Below are 15068 nucleotides of genomic sequence, written 5' to 3' on the forward strand. Positions count from 1 at the left end.
TTGGCAAGGGCAGCATAAGCAGGTCCAGCTGACCGGGCTTACATGTGACCGGGGAGCTTGGCTTATTAGGGTTGCCAATCACATGGGGCGATATAACTACATTTGGCTGAATGTGGGTACGGGGCCTTTAGCAGACCTTCCCTGCCAACACAGAGAGTTCAGGAGGTTAACCCCTCTTCAGCAAATGCCTGAAGAAGTCTACAGTGCAAACAAGATGCAGCGGAGGCCTCGTAAAGAGGCTGAAATGTGCTTGATCTTGATCTTTTAAGAGCCTCAGTAGCACAAGGGCAGGAGTGGAGCAAAGAAGGGTTTTTTTGCAGTTTGCTAGTACTTCAGGTATCTATTGGTATCAGAGCATTGCTGGGGCAATGATGCTGTTACTCTCTCGACTGTCTAAACCAGGGTGGGCAAAACGCTTTTTATGTTTTGGCCTGCAACTTCCGTGATACCTCACCATTGGCTGTGTTTGCTAGGTCTGATGGGAGTTGTAGGCCAAAACATCTGGAGGACTGCAAGTTGCCCACCTCTAATCTAAGCCTTGACTGCTTGTAAACTTGCTTTGTCTTCTCGTGATCTCAGAATTTGCCTTTATCTGCCATCATCTGGACCTTGGCTTCAAGCTACTTCAGTTCAGCCATGATCCTTACCTTGACTTCTGCTGTTGTTTTAGTTCCTATGTGGGCTTTACTTCTTTCCTGTCTGTCACCCATTCTGGTACAACAAACCCATTTACTTCAAGCTTGATGCCTCCCTGCTATCTAGTCATCAAATGGAAGAGAGCAGAAGATTTGTGGACATGCTAAATTGCAGTTTCTCCTCATGAAGACAGAGTCTCCTGTTCACCACAAGTATGGCAGTTATATGCACCAGCCTTCTATACCAGGGTTGGGAAATCTGTGGCTCTCAGATGTTGTAATCCAACCCACATCATCCCCAGCCAGCATGACCAGTGGTTAGGAATGATGGGAGTTATAGTCCAACAACATCCAGAGGACCACAGTTTCCCCACCCTTCCTCTATACCTTTATATATAAAAAGTATCAAATTCTGTTTCATTATAAAACTGAAATTTTCATTCTTCAACTTTTTTTTTTCCAAACTTTATCAAGGGAATAAAGAATACATCAACATTTTCAGAACACTTCTCAGCAAGTCTGTGTGTCTACTGAACACACAGAACAACCCATTCTGTAGTAATTTCAATAACCTAATTAAAAACATTAATAAATTGAATATATGGTCCAATCATCAGCAGAAGCTGAAGTACTTTATGCTATTGGTGGTTTGGTTTCCATAGTGTTGCTTTCTACATGTTTTAGGAAAGGAAGCCATAGTGTTTATTCTCTTTCTCATGAAATTTGATGTGTCAGTTTTTCCATTTCTAATACCACCCACACCCAGCATCTTCTAGTGTTAAGTTCTTATGCTGGACCTTTCTCATCCTCTCTTGCCCCTTGTACTTCCATACCACCAAATCTGCCCAAAGGGTCCCTCAACCCTCCAAAGCAGATTGGGGGCATGGGGCAGGGGCGCAGGGGGAGGGTGGATCTGCTGTTCTGGCAGTTATCATTCTATCATTGGACAAACACAGCTGGATTGCACTCAACATATTTTAGTGGGGAGAGAATTCATCCATTCAGTAAGAGTCATCAGTTGGTGATTATCAACTTATGACAGATAGGACTCATGCATGTACATTCCCTATGTGCTGAGTAATTAGGAATAATGAGAAATAAAGTAATGTCTGTGCATGGCTACTGACTCTGAAATATAACTGACTACTTTCTCCATTTCCTAAATGGAATTCTGACATGAGACATTCTGATTGTGTAACTGAAATGATGTTTATAACATATTTTGTTAAAAGTCAATGGGCATAAATATCTGAAAGGGTACTTATTTTTGTTGGTGCACTTTGAATCGAAAGCCTTCAAACTTAGAACACATTTAAATGTTACTTACATTCACCATGGAGACCTGCACTTCCGTAGCATGTTGGACAGCCTCCAGTTATATCATTTAGTAGAAGTGATTGGAAGTCTCTTGCCTAGGGATGGGAGCAATATTCATTTGGTTCACATGTTAATATGAACCAACCTAATTTGCACTTCCTGGCTAATATGTGCAATCCGGAATGCAATTATACTTCAGCTTTCGCACTTCTTCGAATTTTGCGATGTAGTTCTCTAGTTTCAAAAAAATGTCCAGAATGCATACACCAGGGGAGGAAAAGGCAGAGAAAAGTGCTTGCAAAAACTGTTTATTTAAGGAGAAATTGCGTACAAAAATGCAATGCTAATTTTCATGCAGACTTTTAAAAAAACTTTCACAAACTTTTGTGGGAACAGGACTGGATGAATTTATGCTTGAAAAAATGCTTTGTAGAAAATGAAACGGATTTCTCTGTCCCCACTACTGTCCATCATGTGGAAAATTCCTAACCTATACCAGTTGCCCCAATTGCCATGGATTGCAGGCAGAGAATCTCGCAACATGGTGGACAGGAGTCATGTTATGACTTCCACTAAACAGTATAGTTGGCTTGAGGTGGGGGCAGGTGGCAAGAGGAACAAACTGCAGGGGTGCTGATGAAAGCATGATGTCTAATCAGGCTTTTATTTTGTGATGTGTTCTACACAAGGGTATGGAGTTGTCAACTTTTTGCATGTCTTTTTGCCCGCACATTGAGGGGTTTCTTGTATTCTCTACTTCCCATTTTTAACGTCACTGCTTGACCCAAATATATACTATCTAGAAGGTTTATGATGCCGGAGGAGGTTCAGCTGGCAGCCTCATTGTGTTCTACCTCTTCCTTATCACCAGGAGGCCTACTTTTGGAAAGGCCTATAAACATCTACCCTCCCTTTATGGAATGAATTGGGGTAGAAATCTTTTCTAATAGAGAACATTTAATGTCTTGGTCTGTTCTGCCTGGATCAGGTTTTTATGGTGTAATATTTTAGTACTTTCAGAAAATAAACTGAGCTACATCTGTCCCAATTTTTTTTATGGTTACAGACTGGATGTGTAAGTTTGTATAAACCACCTAAATAAGCATGATGGTAAAAGTGTGCTGCCAGTTGAAGTGATCCAGTCAGAACAGAGTGATTCTGGCAGTGAACAAGTGATGTTCACTGATGCCTTTGTTTATAGTGCAGATGCATTTTCTAACCCACCATCCTACACTAGTAAATCACTAAGCAATCCTAGACTTTTAACAATGCATTTAAGCTACTTGCAAACAGCTGTGTTAAATGCCTATGGAATATATTGTTTTGTGGTAAATGTTATCATTTGTATTTGTGGAATATTTAAAATAAAATAAAAATTGTGGCTGTGTTTCATAGAAAGAGATACGCAATGTTTCCCCCCAGCTTGGATCCAATCACAATTTGCTTTAATTTTAAGTTGCAGAGTTGGAATACAATACAATACAATAAAATGGTTGTGAAAATCCTTCTATGTTTCACCTACTCTCACATCCAAGCCTGAGAACTATGTTTATGGAACTTGTATTCATTGAGTATAGCATGGGCCAGCACTCAGTTGTGTTTGCCAATGCAATCAAATATGGTGTCTCCATAGATAAAATTGTTGAACTAGTTAAGAAGGCAAATGCCTCTTACAAGCCTGCATTTGAAGAAAATGTGTGGAATCAAACGTCCGGGTTGACCTCAAATTTGACCCTTATGTCTGTGGGTTGCCCATGCTGGTCTGTCCTTTTATTCCATTCCTCTTGAATTCTTGGTACAAAAAGCGCCCAGGTTTCTTTTTATCTGACAATGTCCATTTCTGGTTTTTAAAGGTGGATACAATTTGTTGTAAATTTCTCTTTTCAAAGAGTTTCACCTAATGGTGAAATTCTGAGATTGAAACATAGTTTTTGAATGAGGAAAAATACTATACAATGAAAATAATCCCAAATCCCTAAAAGCACATGGACAAAACCTATGGGAAGCCTTTTTGGGAAAGGGTATAGGTCTCTTCAAGAAAAAAAAAAACCTGCTTTAAAAAGCACGCTATATAAAACAAAATGTTCAAGCTACATAAATTTCTGATGGCAGGCACAAAGGTTGCTCTACCTCATAACTGCGTCTGTCTTTATGTAGATATCTTAGTGAAGGGCCTGGTATGCTTTTTCCCTAGTGGTCATTCCTAACAGCACAGCATGATGTGAAATTGAAAATTCCACTTTTGGTGAAATTTCTGGATCGGTGGCAATTTAGTTCTCTGGTGAATTTATGGGACTAATAATACACTGATAATGGTAATGAATCAGTGTTCACATTTCATAATGGTTAGTTTATTATAAGCACTTTGATTCAGTTTATCCAGGCACTTTCTTTGTGAAGTGAAGTGCCAATGAGAACTTCACTCACATCTACCCATCCTCAAAATACTATACATATATATATGAATATGAGAGAGATGGGGGAGAAATGAGAAAAAAATCAATGTGCAAAGGAACTCCTAGAATAGCTGATAAGAATCCTTTGCCATGAGGATATTCTTCACATCTACTTTGGTGATTTGCACAACCTGCTTTTTCAGTCAAGGTGTTCACTAACTGTGGATTCAGTTGTTTTTGGCACTGAGAACTTTTCATCTGCATTAAACCTCTTCTTGAAGTGACTTCTGTGTATTTCATCATTCCAGGTCAAGCCAAGTGCGCAATTTCAGAGTTTACCTCTAAACTGACATAGAGCTTTTCTTTTATAAAATATGTACAAAAAAATTTACTGCTTAAGAAAATCATGAAAACACTCCACATTGTATCTCACCTTGTTCTCTATTTATTCAGCTAAAATTGACCATGAATTGGAAGAGATATCCCTGGCAGAGACACATAAAAGGTGAGATGAGCAAGCTTTATATGAAATGTTTCAATCAATATTCTAATAAGCTTCAAGTTTTCTAGGTGGAGAAAGAAATAAAGTCTTACAGGACAAATTATTGCCTCAATATCACCATTTATTGGACATTTCTGGGTATTCAAAGCTCTCAGACAGTATATGATTAAAGCTAGAAAGTTCAGGCTCTTCCTCAAATTAACACAGCGCCACGAACAGGATTAAAATAAACCAGTTAGGCTGTTGCATAAAATCATGTGTCTTTTTCTCCAGACTAAAAACAGATGCACATTACTCTTGTTCTGTATTTTGAGCTCCCCACTATATACAAAGGAAAAGAAAAAAAGAGATGCTATTAAAGTATTAATAATGTGGGTAATGAAACATTGCTTTAATGTGTCAAATTAACTTTGCAATGAAGCCAATGCACACTATATGATTCAATATTGATGGATGCATTCACGAGGTCTGTCTTTAAAGATCTTTTATTCATTCTTGCACAACTTCTGGTTTCTTTTTTTCTCCCTCCTCTCTGTAATTTCCTTAACATTGTGGCTTACTTTATTAATTGGTTTTAATACCAGTGGAAAACATTTTTTTTCTTAAAATTCAGATTTTCCAAGTGACACAGACATCTGCCAGTTTTTTAATTGTAGTTTGCAGAATTGCTTCTAATATTCTAGTAAACATAATTGGTCATGCCTTTAAACCACTTAGACATATTTTAAAATACAGATAGCAGTATACAAATGTAAGAAAGAAAGAAAAATGGAAACACTGGTATTTCTCTTACACATTTGAATGAGAAATTAAGAATGCCTTGTTAAGTTCAATGGCTTTGAATTGATTCAGGTCATAGCTGTCCTTTCCATAAAATGTTACATATTCATTGCCAGAGTAATACCTGATTCTGCCTTGACTGTCTTTCTCAAAACAATGTGAATATAAATGAGAAGAAAAGGATGTGTCTCCCCACTCCTGAATGTTGATTTCTGTAGCACTGCAAATTATTAGAAAAACGTATATTAAGACATGGTAGCTCTTAAGACCTAGAAAACTATGCAGTGTTGGGAAACATTGGCCATGTAAAACCTGAGCAACCTTGAATATTATTCTTAATGGAAAGGCAGGTATAAGTAAAATAAATAAGTCCTTGACTAACTACAGTCTCATTTCTGTTTAGGAGCGAAGAGAATTGTGAAAAGAGCACTAGGAAATCAGCATCTAATCCATTTCCAATTAGTTTCTAGTTTTCTGTTACTACAAACTAGAAACTAATTGGAAATGGATTAGATGCTGATGTAGAAGAGTGGAATGAAGTTATCTATAAGTATATAATTATAACCTTTATGCATAATGGAAATAGATTTTAAGAACACCCTACTAAAGGAAATATGAACATTAGAGTTCTTATCCACTGTTAGTCTAATTAACTCCCATTCATTTCAATGGGTGTATTCTAAGTAGGACTAACATTGGATATAGCCCTATGGCAATTCAGTTTTTGTTCTTGTTAAAAGTAGTGCATAAATACTTACGTATTCCTTAAAACTTCTGTATATGAATCATTGAGTCAGCTCAGTTGTTTTCAGGGGATGCTTGTCAGTTTTGGTCTCTGGTCATCTTTGCATTTTATTTAAGGAATCATATTTTTAAAAGAAAGAAAAAAGAATACCATGACAACGTAAAAACTATTTTTTAAAAGGTGACGTAAGTTTTTATAGGTAAGAACCTACCAAGGGTTGTAGAGTAAAACTGCAAGTACATTGTGACATACACTTACCTAAAGAGGATAATCTAAGTCTCTAGCTTGTCTTGTATGGATAAGCTTTTTGGCATCTTTAACATTTAATATTAGTGACAAGGCTTCACTAGACAGTAGGAAAACACTGTGCTCTGTCTTTTTTTCTTTACATATCACTAAAAATGCTGAAAAGTGTATAGCTGTAGCTTAAAAATTGCTTATATTGTAACAGTAAACTAGGTGCTTTTTCCTGCTGTGGGGCATGTATAGTATGAAGGTTTTATTTAGAATTCACCTAACAAAATGTTTCAGTGTCAAACACACTTTTTGGGCACAGGGTGAAAGGAGAGCTGAAGAAAACTAAATAAATAAGGGATTAGTTACATTCTGTTAATCATGGATAAAATAGCAGTGCATTGGGTGAATAGACAAGTGAGTTACTGCTACTTGCAGTGATGGATTAGCTGGAGCACAATTAATGTGATTAATGTGGTTGGATTTTTCTTTTTGAAGTGACGATGTGCCACACAGTGTGTATCTCATGACTGCATGTCTTGGTATTATATGGAAATATTGATTCACTATTTGATATGGAAAATATATTGGTAAAAAATGGTGCCTCTCTGTGACACTGTCTGAACAAAAAGAAGTTACAAAAATATTAAATAGTTGAAGAATTCTTAAAATGAATTATGATTTGAGACCAATGCTTCTAGAAAAGTCCAATTGCTTAGCAGATGAGCTGAAATGGAAAGTAAATCTTTCACACATAATGAAGACAAAGGAAAATGGTATGTCTGACCTAGACATTCCATAAAGTGTCTGGCTGTTCATTTGTCAGAAGTGAGATGTTTAATAGTTTCTGAAAGGTTGTATACTTTCTTATTTATTTATCATATTTAGTGACTTAAAGAGTGTCAATGTGTGAAGTGTTTATTCAAGAAATGGATTTCTGGCACATGGGCAAAAAGAAAAGTGAAATGTTTAGCTCACAATAAGAGCATATTCTAAGATCTCTGGGTAAGTATCCTGAGTTGAGAAGAAAGCACACAGGTCTGTGTTTATCTAGCTTACACAGGCAGACAGGGAAGGCTCCAGGCTGGTATTAAAGTTGAAGTGATACGGAATGTCTTCTCCAAACCCCAAACAATTACATCACTCCTGAACAATATTGATAAAGTGCAATAGAAAAAGACCTGGCACTTTCCAGTTCAAACCCTCATTGCTAACTGCTTGAGAATCTGTGAAATACTTGACACAGTAAAGTAGAAAAAACTGTTTCAGAGAGGGACTCAAATGGCTGTCAGGCATTATAGTCAGAATTTTCATTTTAGACAGGCCAAGATCTTAGTCAAAGGTCTCTCTTGAGCCCATACTACCAGAGAGATTATTTTAAAACTTGAAGATGGCAGGAATCTGAGAACATCTGCGCATAAAATGTATGTTCTACCATTGAATTACGTTCCCACCACATGAAACCTGTTGTGCATAGGAATCACCCACTTCAGCATCTTAAGCTTGATATAGAGAGAAGAAAAAGTCAGATCCCATTTTTCTCCTTTTGGGGAAGACAAAAAAGATTTAAAATGCATCTTTCTTCCTTTATAATCTCATTAAGGGCAGCTTTGGCTTTCAGCTTCTGAATCTAGCCACTTACTACCAGAACGTTCCTTTCTATTAGAGGAGACTGAAAGGCCTCAAAAATTCAACAAGCTGCTCAAACACCTCAATAACTTTCTTGTTAGATGCTGAAGCAGTCAGTTAATATAGTCCTAAAACCAACTTGATTTGTTCAATAAATGTAACTATTAACTAAAAGAACAGTCAGTTTATTGTTATCCATTACTTTTGCTTATGCAGGACCCAGATTTCTTTGAGTCAATGATAGGCAGTCACTACAAAATTCTCACCTAAAACAGTGAGCAGGTTTCTGTTAGCCTGTGGATTAAGTGGTAGCTGGCGTGAGAAGCAACTTTATAAATTACTTCTTGATTTAATTATTTTTCAAATTAAAACTATTTGATTCCCCCCCCCTTGGTGAAACAATAAACATTTTACATCCAGTACACAATGTGTTCAAGGGATGCGGTGGAGTAGAGAAATGTTATTTAGTATGTTCAAAGTTCAGTAAAGAAACAAAAAGGCTGTTCTTGAATACTGGGTCTTTCTCAAAAGAGAAATGCTGGGAAATGCATGTTTGTATAATAATGATTGATAAAAGCAAGGAGAGAATGATTTATCTTAGCCATTCATTTGAACTGGAATTGACACTTGCCTGGTAACACGAATTTATAGGCTTGGGACCAATGTCGTGTGAGCAGATGTCCACTTGCACAACCATGACTTTCCCATCCTTTCCTTGCCTCCCCCTGCAGTCTCCCCATATACCCCCCAAATCTGCTCCAGGTGGTCCCCCAATCCTCTGGAGCAGATTTGGAGTCTGTAGGGGTGGAGGGAAAATCCATTCTGCCATCAGTCTCCCTTCCACTGGTGGAACAACACCACTGGATACAACCTGTACATTCTAAAGAACTGTTGGATGAATTGAGCAATTGCGTCCAAGTCCAGTGGTTCATATGATGTGGTACAGTGGTGTTCCTGGGGATGCTAAGACCCAGTTTATCCTTGGAGTTTGAATTCTTCACTGTCATTTTCTCATGCACTAACTTCCTTTCAGAAACTGAAATTAGAAAATAACATATTGTTTCCATTTAAATACAAATAGGTCAATACCTATGAGCAGGTAGAATACATTATCCTGTTAACTTTATTACACTTGGATTATGAATGTGGGCTGTGTAAAAAACCGTGGTGGTGGTGGGGTGTGTGTGTGTGTGTGTGTGTGTGTGTGTAAAACCTAGTTTTAAACAAAAATGACTATTTTTGTGAACATTTCAGTGCAAAGAGAACATGGGGAAGAGGCTGCCAGTGTTGATTCCCATCCACTTCCAGCACTGCTTCCACCTACTGACTTCTGCTTTTTGGTGTAACTGCTAACCCATAATTATGGTGCCATGTAATGATGTGTGAACAGCTATGTTTAGTGCATGGAGAGTGTGCATATGTCTTGTTTCACCACATATTGGAAAAATCTGGAAGTCAACATGTTTTTTCCCATAATAATAAACACAGGTATTTGGAACCAATTACCTGGGGAGGTGGTGGGCTCTCCCACACTGGAGGCCTTCAAGACGAGGCTGGACAGCCATTTGTCAGGGATGCTCTGACTTGGATTCCTGCATTGAGCAGAGGGTTGGACTCGATGGCCTTGTAGGCCCCTTCCAACCCTACTACTACTATTCTATGATTCTAGGTATAGTTTTGAGACCATGCCAGAAATCTCTAAATACAAGTGGAATTTCTTGTGCAGCACCAAGCTCAACAGGAGGGACAGGGAGCGGGGAGCCTTAGTCTATAGGCATTCCATCTCCCTGGTCAGATACCCCATCTAACAGCAGGCCAGTTTAGAGTGTTCGTAGCTACTAGTGTTGTACACCAGAGACATGATTGGAATTCTGTTGATGTACCACCCACCCACCCTGCTACCTAACAGTCTCCCTACCTGAGCTGACTGAGGTGGTCTTGAGTGTAACTGGAACATCAGGGGATGCTGAACCCAGTAATCAAATTAGACACATTCACACCATGAGAAAAAGGATTGGAGGCTACTACAATTTTGTAAAAGGACCTCCGAAAATAGACTGAGGTTTAAAGATACCTTTCCTTGGGTCCATTGTCCTGTTCCTGTAGCTGACGATTGCGGTTCGGTGAAACTCCTGGGTCTCATTGGCAACAGGAAAAATATGTCACTTTAAAATGAGGCTTTTGCAGCCTGTAGCAAGGCATGGACCTAAGCAGCCATACTGGGTTTAGTCTGGGTAAAAATGATGAGCAGATGAGAGACAGAAACAAAGTGTCCTGCACCCTCCAAGGTTATTCAGTTTGGGATTGTCCAAGGGTAGTGGAGACTCCTGGGTTTGTCTCTCCCCATGAGAGATTCGTTGGAGCTCTTGCAAGAACATGGGGAGCCATGAGTCCAAAGCTTCCAGTGGTGAGATGGCCTAAGTAAGCCATGGTTGTAACTGATCCGAAAAAAAGCACACTGACTGCACAAAAGTCAGCAATTTTATACAATTTAAACAAAGACTTTTGACATCATTACTGGTATGACAAAACACAAAAGTTGCAGGATAATTAATCCTCAATTACGGAGAATTGCAATTCCTGTTGAAAACAATGAAACTGATCGCTGTATTCCCAGAGCCATAATTGAAACACAAAAGAGGGGGCCTGTGGCAAATGGGGGCTCAGTCCCACAGAGCAACTTCTCAAACATGCAATTATTGTGAAACCTTTTCAGCCAATTCAGTTTCTCTTCCTTACACCTCAAGGGTATTTCCTTCTAATCAGGAGGGGTAAATTACTTTAGGACTGGTTACTTGCATATTTGATTAATTTCTTCTCTTTTTCTGTTTGAGGCTTTCTGAATATATGCAGCTTTGATTGATATGATAATGCCAAGTTTCGCATTGTGTACATGACCCAAAGCTGCTGAGCGATCTCCTTTGCTTCCTTAAAGGCACCATGTGCTCTGAGCGGTCTCCTTTGCTTCCTTAAAGGCACTTAAGTGTTCTGGCGGCCTCTCCCAGTAGATCCCAAAAGCCAACTCAAGACACAGACAAAAGGATTTCTTTTCAAAGCTTAGTCCTTTTACAACTTAATGACTCTTTCATTAAAAGAGTAATTTCGTGAGTCATCGCGAAAATGTCTGTTTCCTGCCTCCCAGCTGAGCAGAGCAGAGCAGAGCAAGCTGCTCCAGCTGGTCCAGGGACTACAGAAGCAGGCAAGCTCCCAGAGAGCAAGCGAACAGAGCGAGTGAACAGGGAGAGCAAACAGGAGTTGGCCAGGGGAGTTCGGCAGGGGAGGTCAAGGGGAGGCCCCTAACATTTTTTTTATTTTTTTTTCATTTTTTTATTTTTTATTTTAACTAACTTTTTTCCATTTATTTGTCTTGTAACACACACTTTCACACCAGTGGGACTCTGCTTTTAACCGCTACTGAGTAGAGGAGCAGGCACAGGCTAGTCTAGAACAATCACAAAGCTAGACACAAAAAGGGAAAAGAGGCTATGGAAGGACAAGACTCTCCAGTGGTGGTGACCTGCAAGGTGTGTGCAATGTTTGTTTTCTTGCCTGAGAACAACATGGCCTACACCTGCAACAAGTGCAAGTTGATCACACTGCTGGAGGAAAAAGTAAGTGGACTGGAGCGGCGACTGTCGACCCTCCGGGGAATAAGAGAACACGAAGAGTTCTTGGACAGAATGGGGGAACTACAGCAGCAAAGGGCAGTCCAGAAGCTTGAAGAGCAACAGCAAGATGAGTAGGGGTGGACGAAAGTCACTTACCTTTTCTCGCAGCTTGTTCGTGGTGGGGGGGAGCGCTTCGCTGCTCCCCCCGCGAAGTTCAGGCCGGGGGGGGAGGCTTCCCGCCTCGCCCGGCCGAAATTCAGGCCGGGGAGGAGGCTTCCCGCCTCGCCCGGCCGAAATTCAGGCCGGGAAGGAGGCTTGCCGCCTCGCCCGGTCGCGAACGCGAAGGTAAAAAAAAAAAAAAAAAGCCCCCTGATAGGCTACGTGACGATTCACGTAGCCTATCACGGCTAGATCTGCAAAGTCAGCCGTGATAGGCTACATCAATCGTCACGTAGCCTATCACGGGTGACTTAAAAAAATAATAAAAAAGCGTACGCGAATGGCGGCCCCCATAGGGAGCCGCCATTCACGTTCCTTATTTAGTTGCTGTAGTCTACGTAAACATTTACGTAGACTACAGCGACCAAATAAGGAACGGGAATGGCAGCTCCCTATGGGGGCTGCCATTATCCGTACACACTTTTTTTTTTTTAAGTCACCCGTGATAGGCTACGTGACGATTCACGTAGCCTATCACGGCTGACTTTGCAAATCTAGCCATGATAGGCTACGTGAATCGTCACATAGCCTATCAGGGGACGGTTTGTTTTTTTTTCTTTTATTGCAATGGCGGCGGCGGCAGCCGGTCGAAAGACCGGCTCCCGCCCCGCTCGAACACCGGACGAACCGCCAGCCGGACCCGCCGCCGGGAGGGACATTCAGGGAAGGTAAGTCCCGTCCCGGGGGGGGGCGGGGGTGTGTGTGGAGGATTTCTCCCCGAAACTTGTTCGGGGGGCCGAACACGTTGGCGCTCGGCCCCCCGAAGTTTCGGGGAGAAATTCTCCGCCATCCCTAAAGATGAGGCAGTGGGAAATGCTGAGGTGAAGAAAAATGGAATAGAGGATACTCCTTGGAAAAGGGTGACAGTTAGGAGAAGAAGAACTAGATGCCACTCTGCACCAGTGGAAGCAGTGGAGTTGTGGAACCGATTCCAGGTGCTTGCGGATGAGACTGGAGGACAGCCTGCAGAGGAAGAATCACAGGGGAATCTGCATGAGAGTGAGCAAGAGGCTAAAGGTCAGTCAAACAGAGGCGATGAAACCCAGGCCTACAAGAAGAAGAAGAGAAGAATGGTAGTAGTGGGAGACTCCTTGCTGCGTGGGATCGAGACCCAAGTATGTCGCGAAGACCCATGGACTCGCCAGGTATGTTGTCTCCCGGGAGGACAGATTAGAGACGTGACTGAAAGGTTGCCTGCACTCATAAAGCCCACTGACAGGTATCCCTTTCTTCTCATCCATGTGGGAACAAATGATACCGCCAAGCGGAGCTACAAAGAGATCACGTCAGACTTTGAAGCTTTGGGAAGGAAACTCAAGAACTTTGGGGCCCAGATAGTTTTCTCATCCATCCTTCCAGTAGTTAGAAGAGGGACAGAAAGGGAACAAAAAATACTCCGGGTGAATGACTGGCTACGAAGGTGGTGCCGACGAGAGAGATTTGGATTCTGTGACCACGGGCTATACTTCCTGGAAGATGGGCTGTTGGCTAGGGATGGGTTGCACCTCACAAAGGCTGGGAAGAATGTGTTTGGCCACAGCATGAAGAACTTCATCAGCAGGGCTTTAAACTGAATCCTACAGGGAAGGGAGATGTAATGTTGGGGGTAACAATGGACATAGGCACATGCACTGCAATGGAGAGAACAGCTCTGATAACGCCCAATAATAGTCTTCAGACACATGTAGGAAGAAAGCCAGACTATGAAGCACATGGTCTTCGATGTCTATATACTAATGCCCAGAGTATGGGAAACAAACAGAACGAACTTGAACTCTTAATACAAGAGGGAAATTATGACCTGATAGGTATAACTGAGACTTGGTGGGATGACTCTCATGACTGGAATACAGCAATTGAAGGATATAACTTGTTCAAAAAGAACAGGAGGAACAGAAAGGGAGGTGGGGTTGCACTGTATGTGAAAAATACATATCTCTGCACAGAAATACAGGAGGAGGAGCTTGGTAGCCCCATCGAGAGCATCTGGGTTGAAATAAATGGAGCAAAGAATAAAAGGAACCTGGTGGTCGGAGTCTACTACCGGCCACCCAATCAAGGAGAAGACAAGGATGAAACTTTTGAAAAGCAAATAGTCAATGTTTTAAGGAAGCATGATGTAGTAGTAATGGGGGACTTCAATTTCCCTGATATTTGTTGGGAGACAAATTCTGAAAAACATGGCCCCTCCAGGAAATTCCTGACTTGTGTGGCGGATAACTTCCTCCTACAGAAAGTAGAGGAAGGAACTAGAGGATCGGCTATCCTTGACTTGATCCTAACCAACAGAGATGACTTAGTGGATAAAGTAGCAGTTACAGGAACTCTGGGGGAAAGCGACCATGTTGTACTTGAGTTCTTGGTTCTAAGGGAAGCAAAAGCCGAGTGTAGTCAAACGCGTCACCTGGATTTTAGGAAAGCTGATTTTCATAAACTCAGAACAATGATCAGTAAGGTCCCATGGCAAGCGATGCTAGCGAGAAAAGGAGTCCAAGATGGGTGGGAGCTTTTAAAAAAGGAAATTCTCAAGGCACAATCACAAGCAATTCCAACAAGAAGAAAAGGTGGAAGACAACAGAAGAAGTCAATGTGGCTTCACAAAAAGCTTAGGGATGACCTGAAGACAAAAAGGACACATATAGGAAGTGGAAAGAAGGCCAAGTAACAAAGGAAAAGTACAGGCAGATAGCACAGAATTGCAGGGATGGCATCAGGAAGGCTAAAGCTGAGAATGAGCTGAGGTTAGCAAGGGATGTTAAAAACAACAAAAAGGCTTTCTTCAGCTACGTGCATAGTAAAAGGCAGAGGAAAGAAATGGTGGTTCAGCTATTAAATAAGGATGGCAAAACGATAATAGATGACAAAGAAAAGGCAGAGGTGCTCAATTCCTACTTTGGCTCAGTCTTCTCCCAAAAGAGGGTCTATGACCCCCATGGCAAAGGCGAAGTACAGGCTGAAGGGGCAGGATTGCAGCTTGAGATCGACAGGCATATGGTCAAGGAA

At 41.0% G+C, this 15068-nt stretch overlaps 1 protein-coding gene across 1 annotated transcript in view; it reads left to right on the top strand.

The window, feature by feature from the left end:
- Nucleotides 1-15068, top strand: part of FMN2 (formin 2) — a 248940-nt gene that overhangs the window by 193355 nt on the left and 40517 nt on the right. The window contains exon 14 of the mRNA XM_084819532.1: nucleotides 4802-4853. Coding sequence (XP_084675658.1) covers nucleotides 4802-4853 — 52 coding nt within the window. The remainder of the gene's footprint in view (nucleotides 1-4801; nucleotides 4854-15068) is intronic.

The sequence above is a fragment of the Heloderma suspectum genome, chromosome 1, assembly GCF_057233095.1.
Source record: "Heloderma suspectum isolate Gila_16-S chromosome 1, 16-S_ref, whole genome shotgun sequence".
Lineage (NCBI taxonomy): Eukaryota > Metazoa > Chordata > Lepidosauria > Squamata > Helodermatidae > Heloderma > Heloderma suspectum.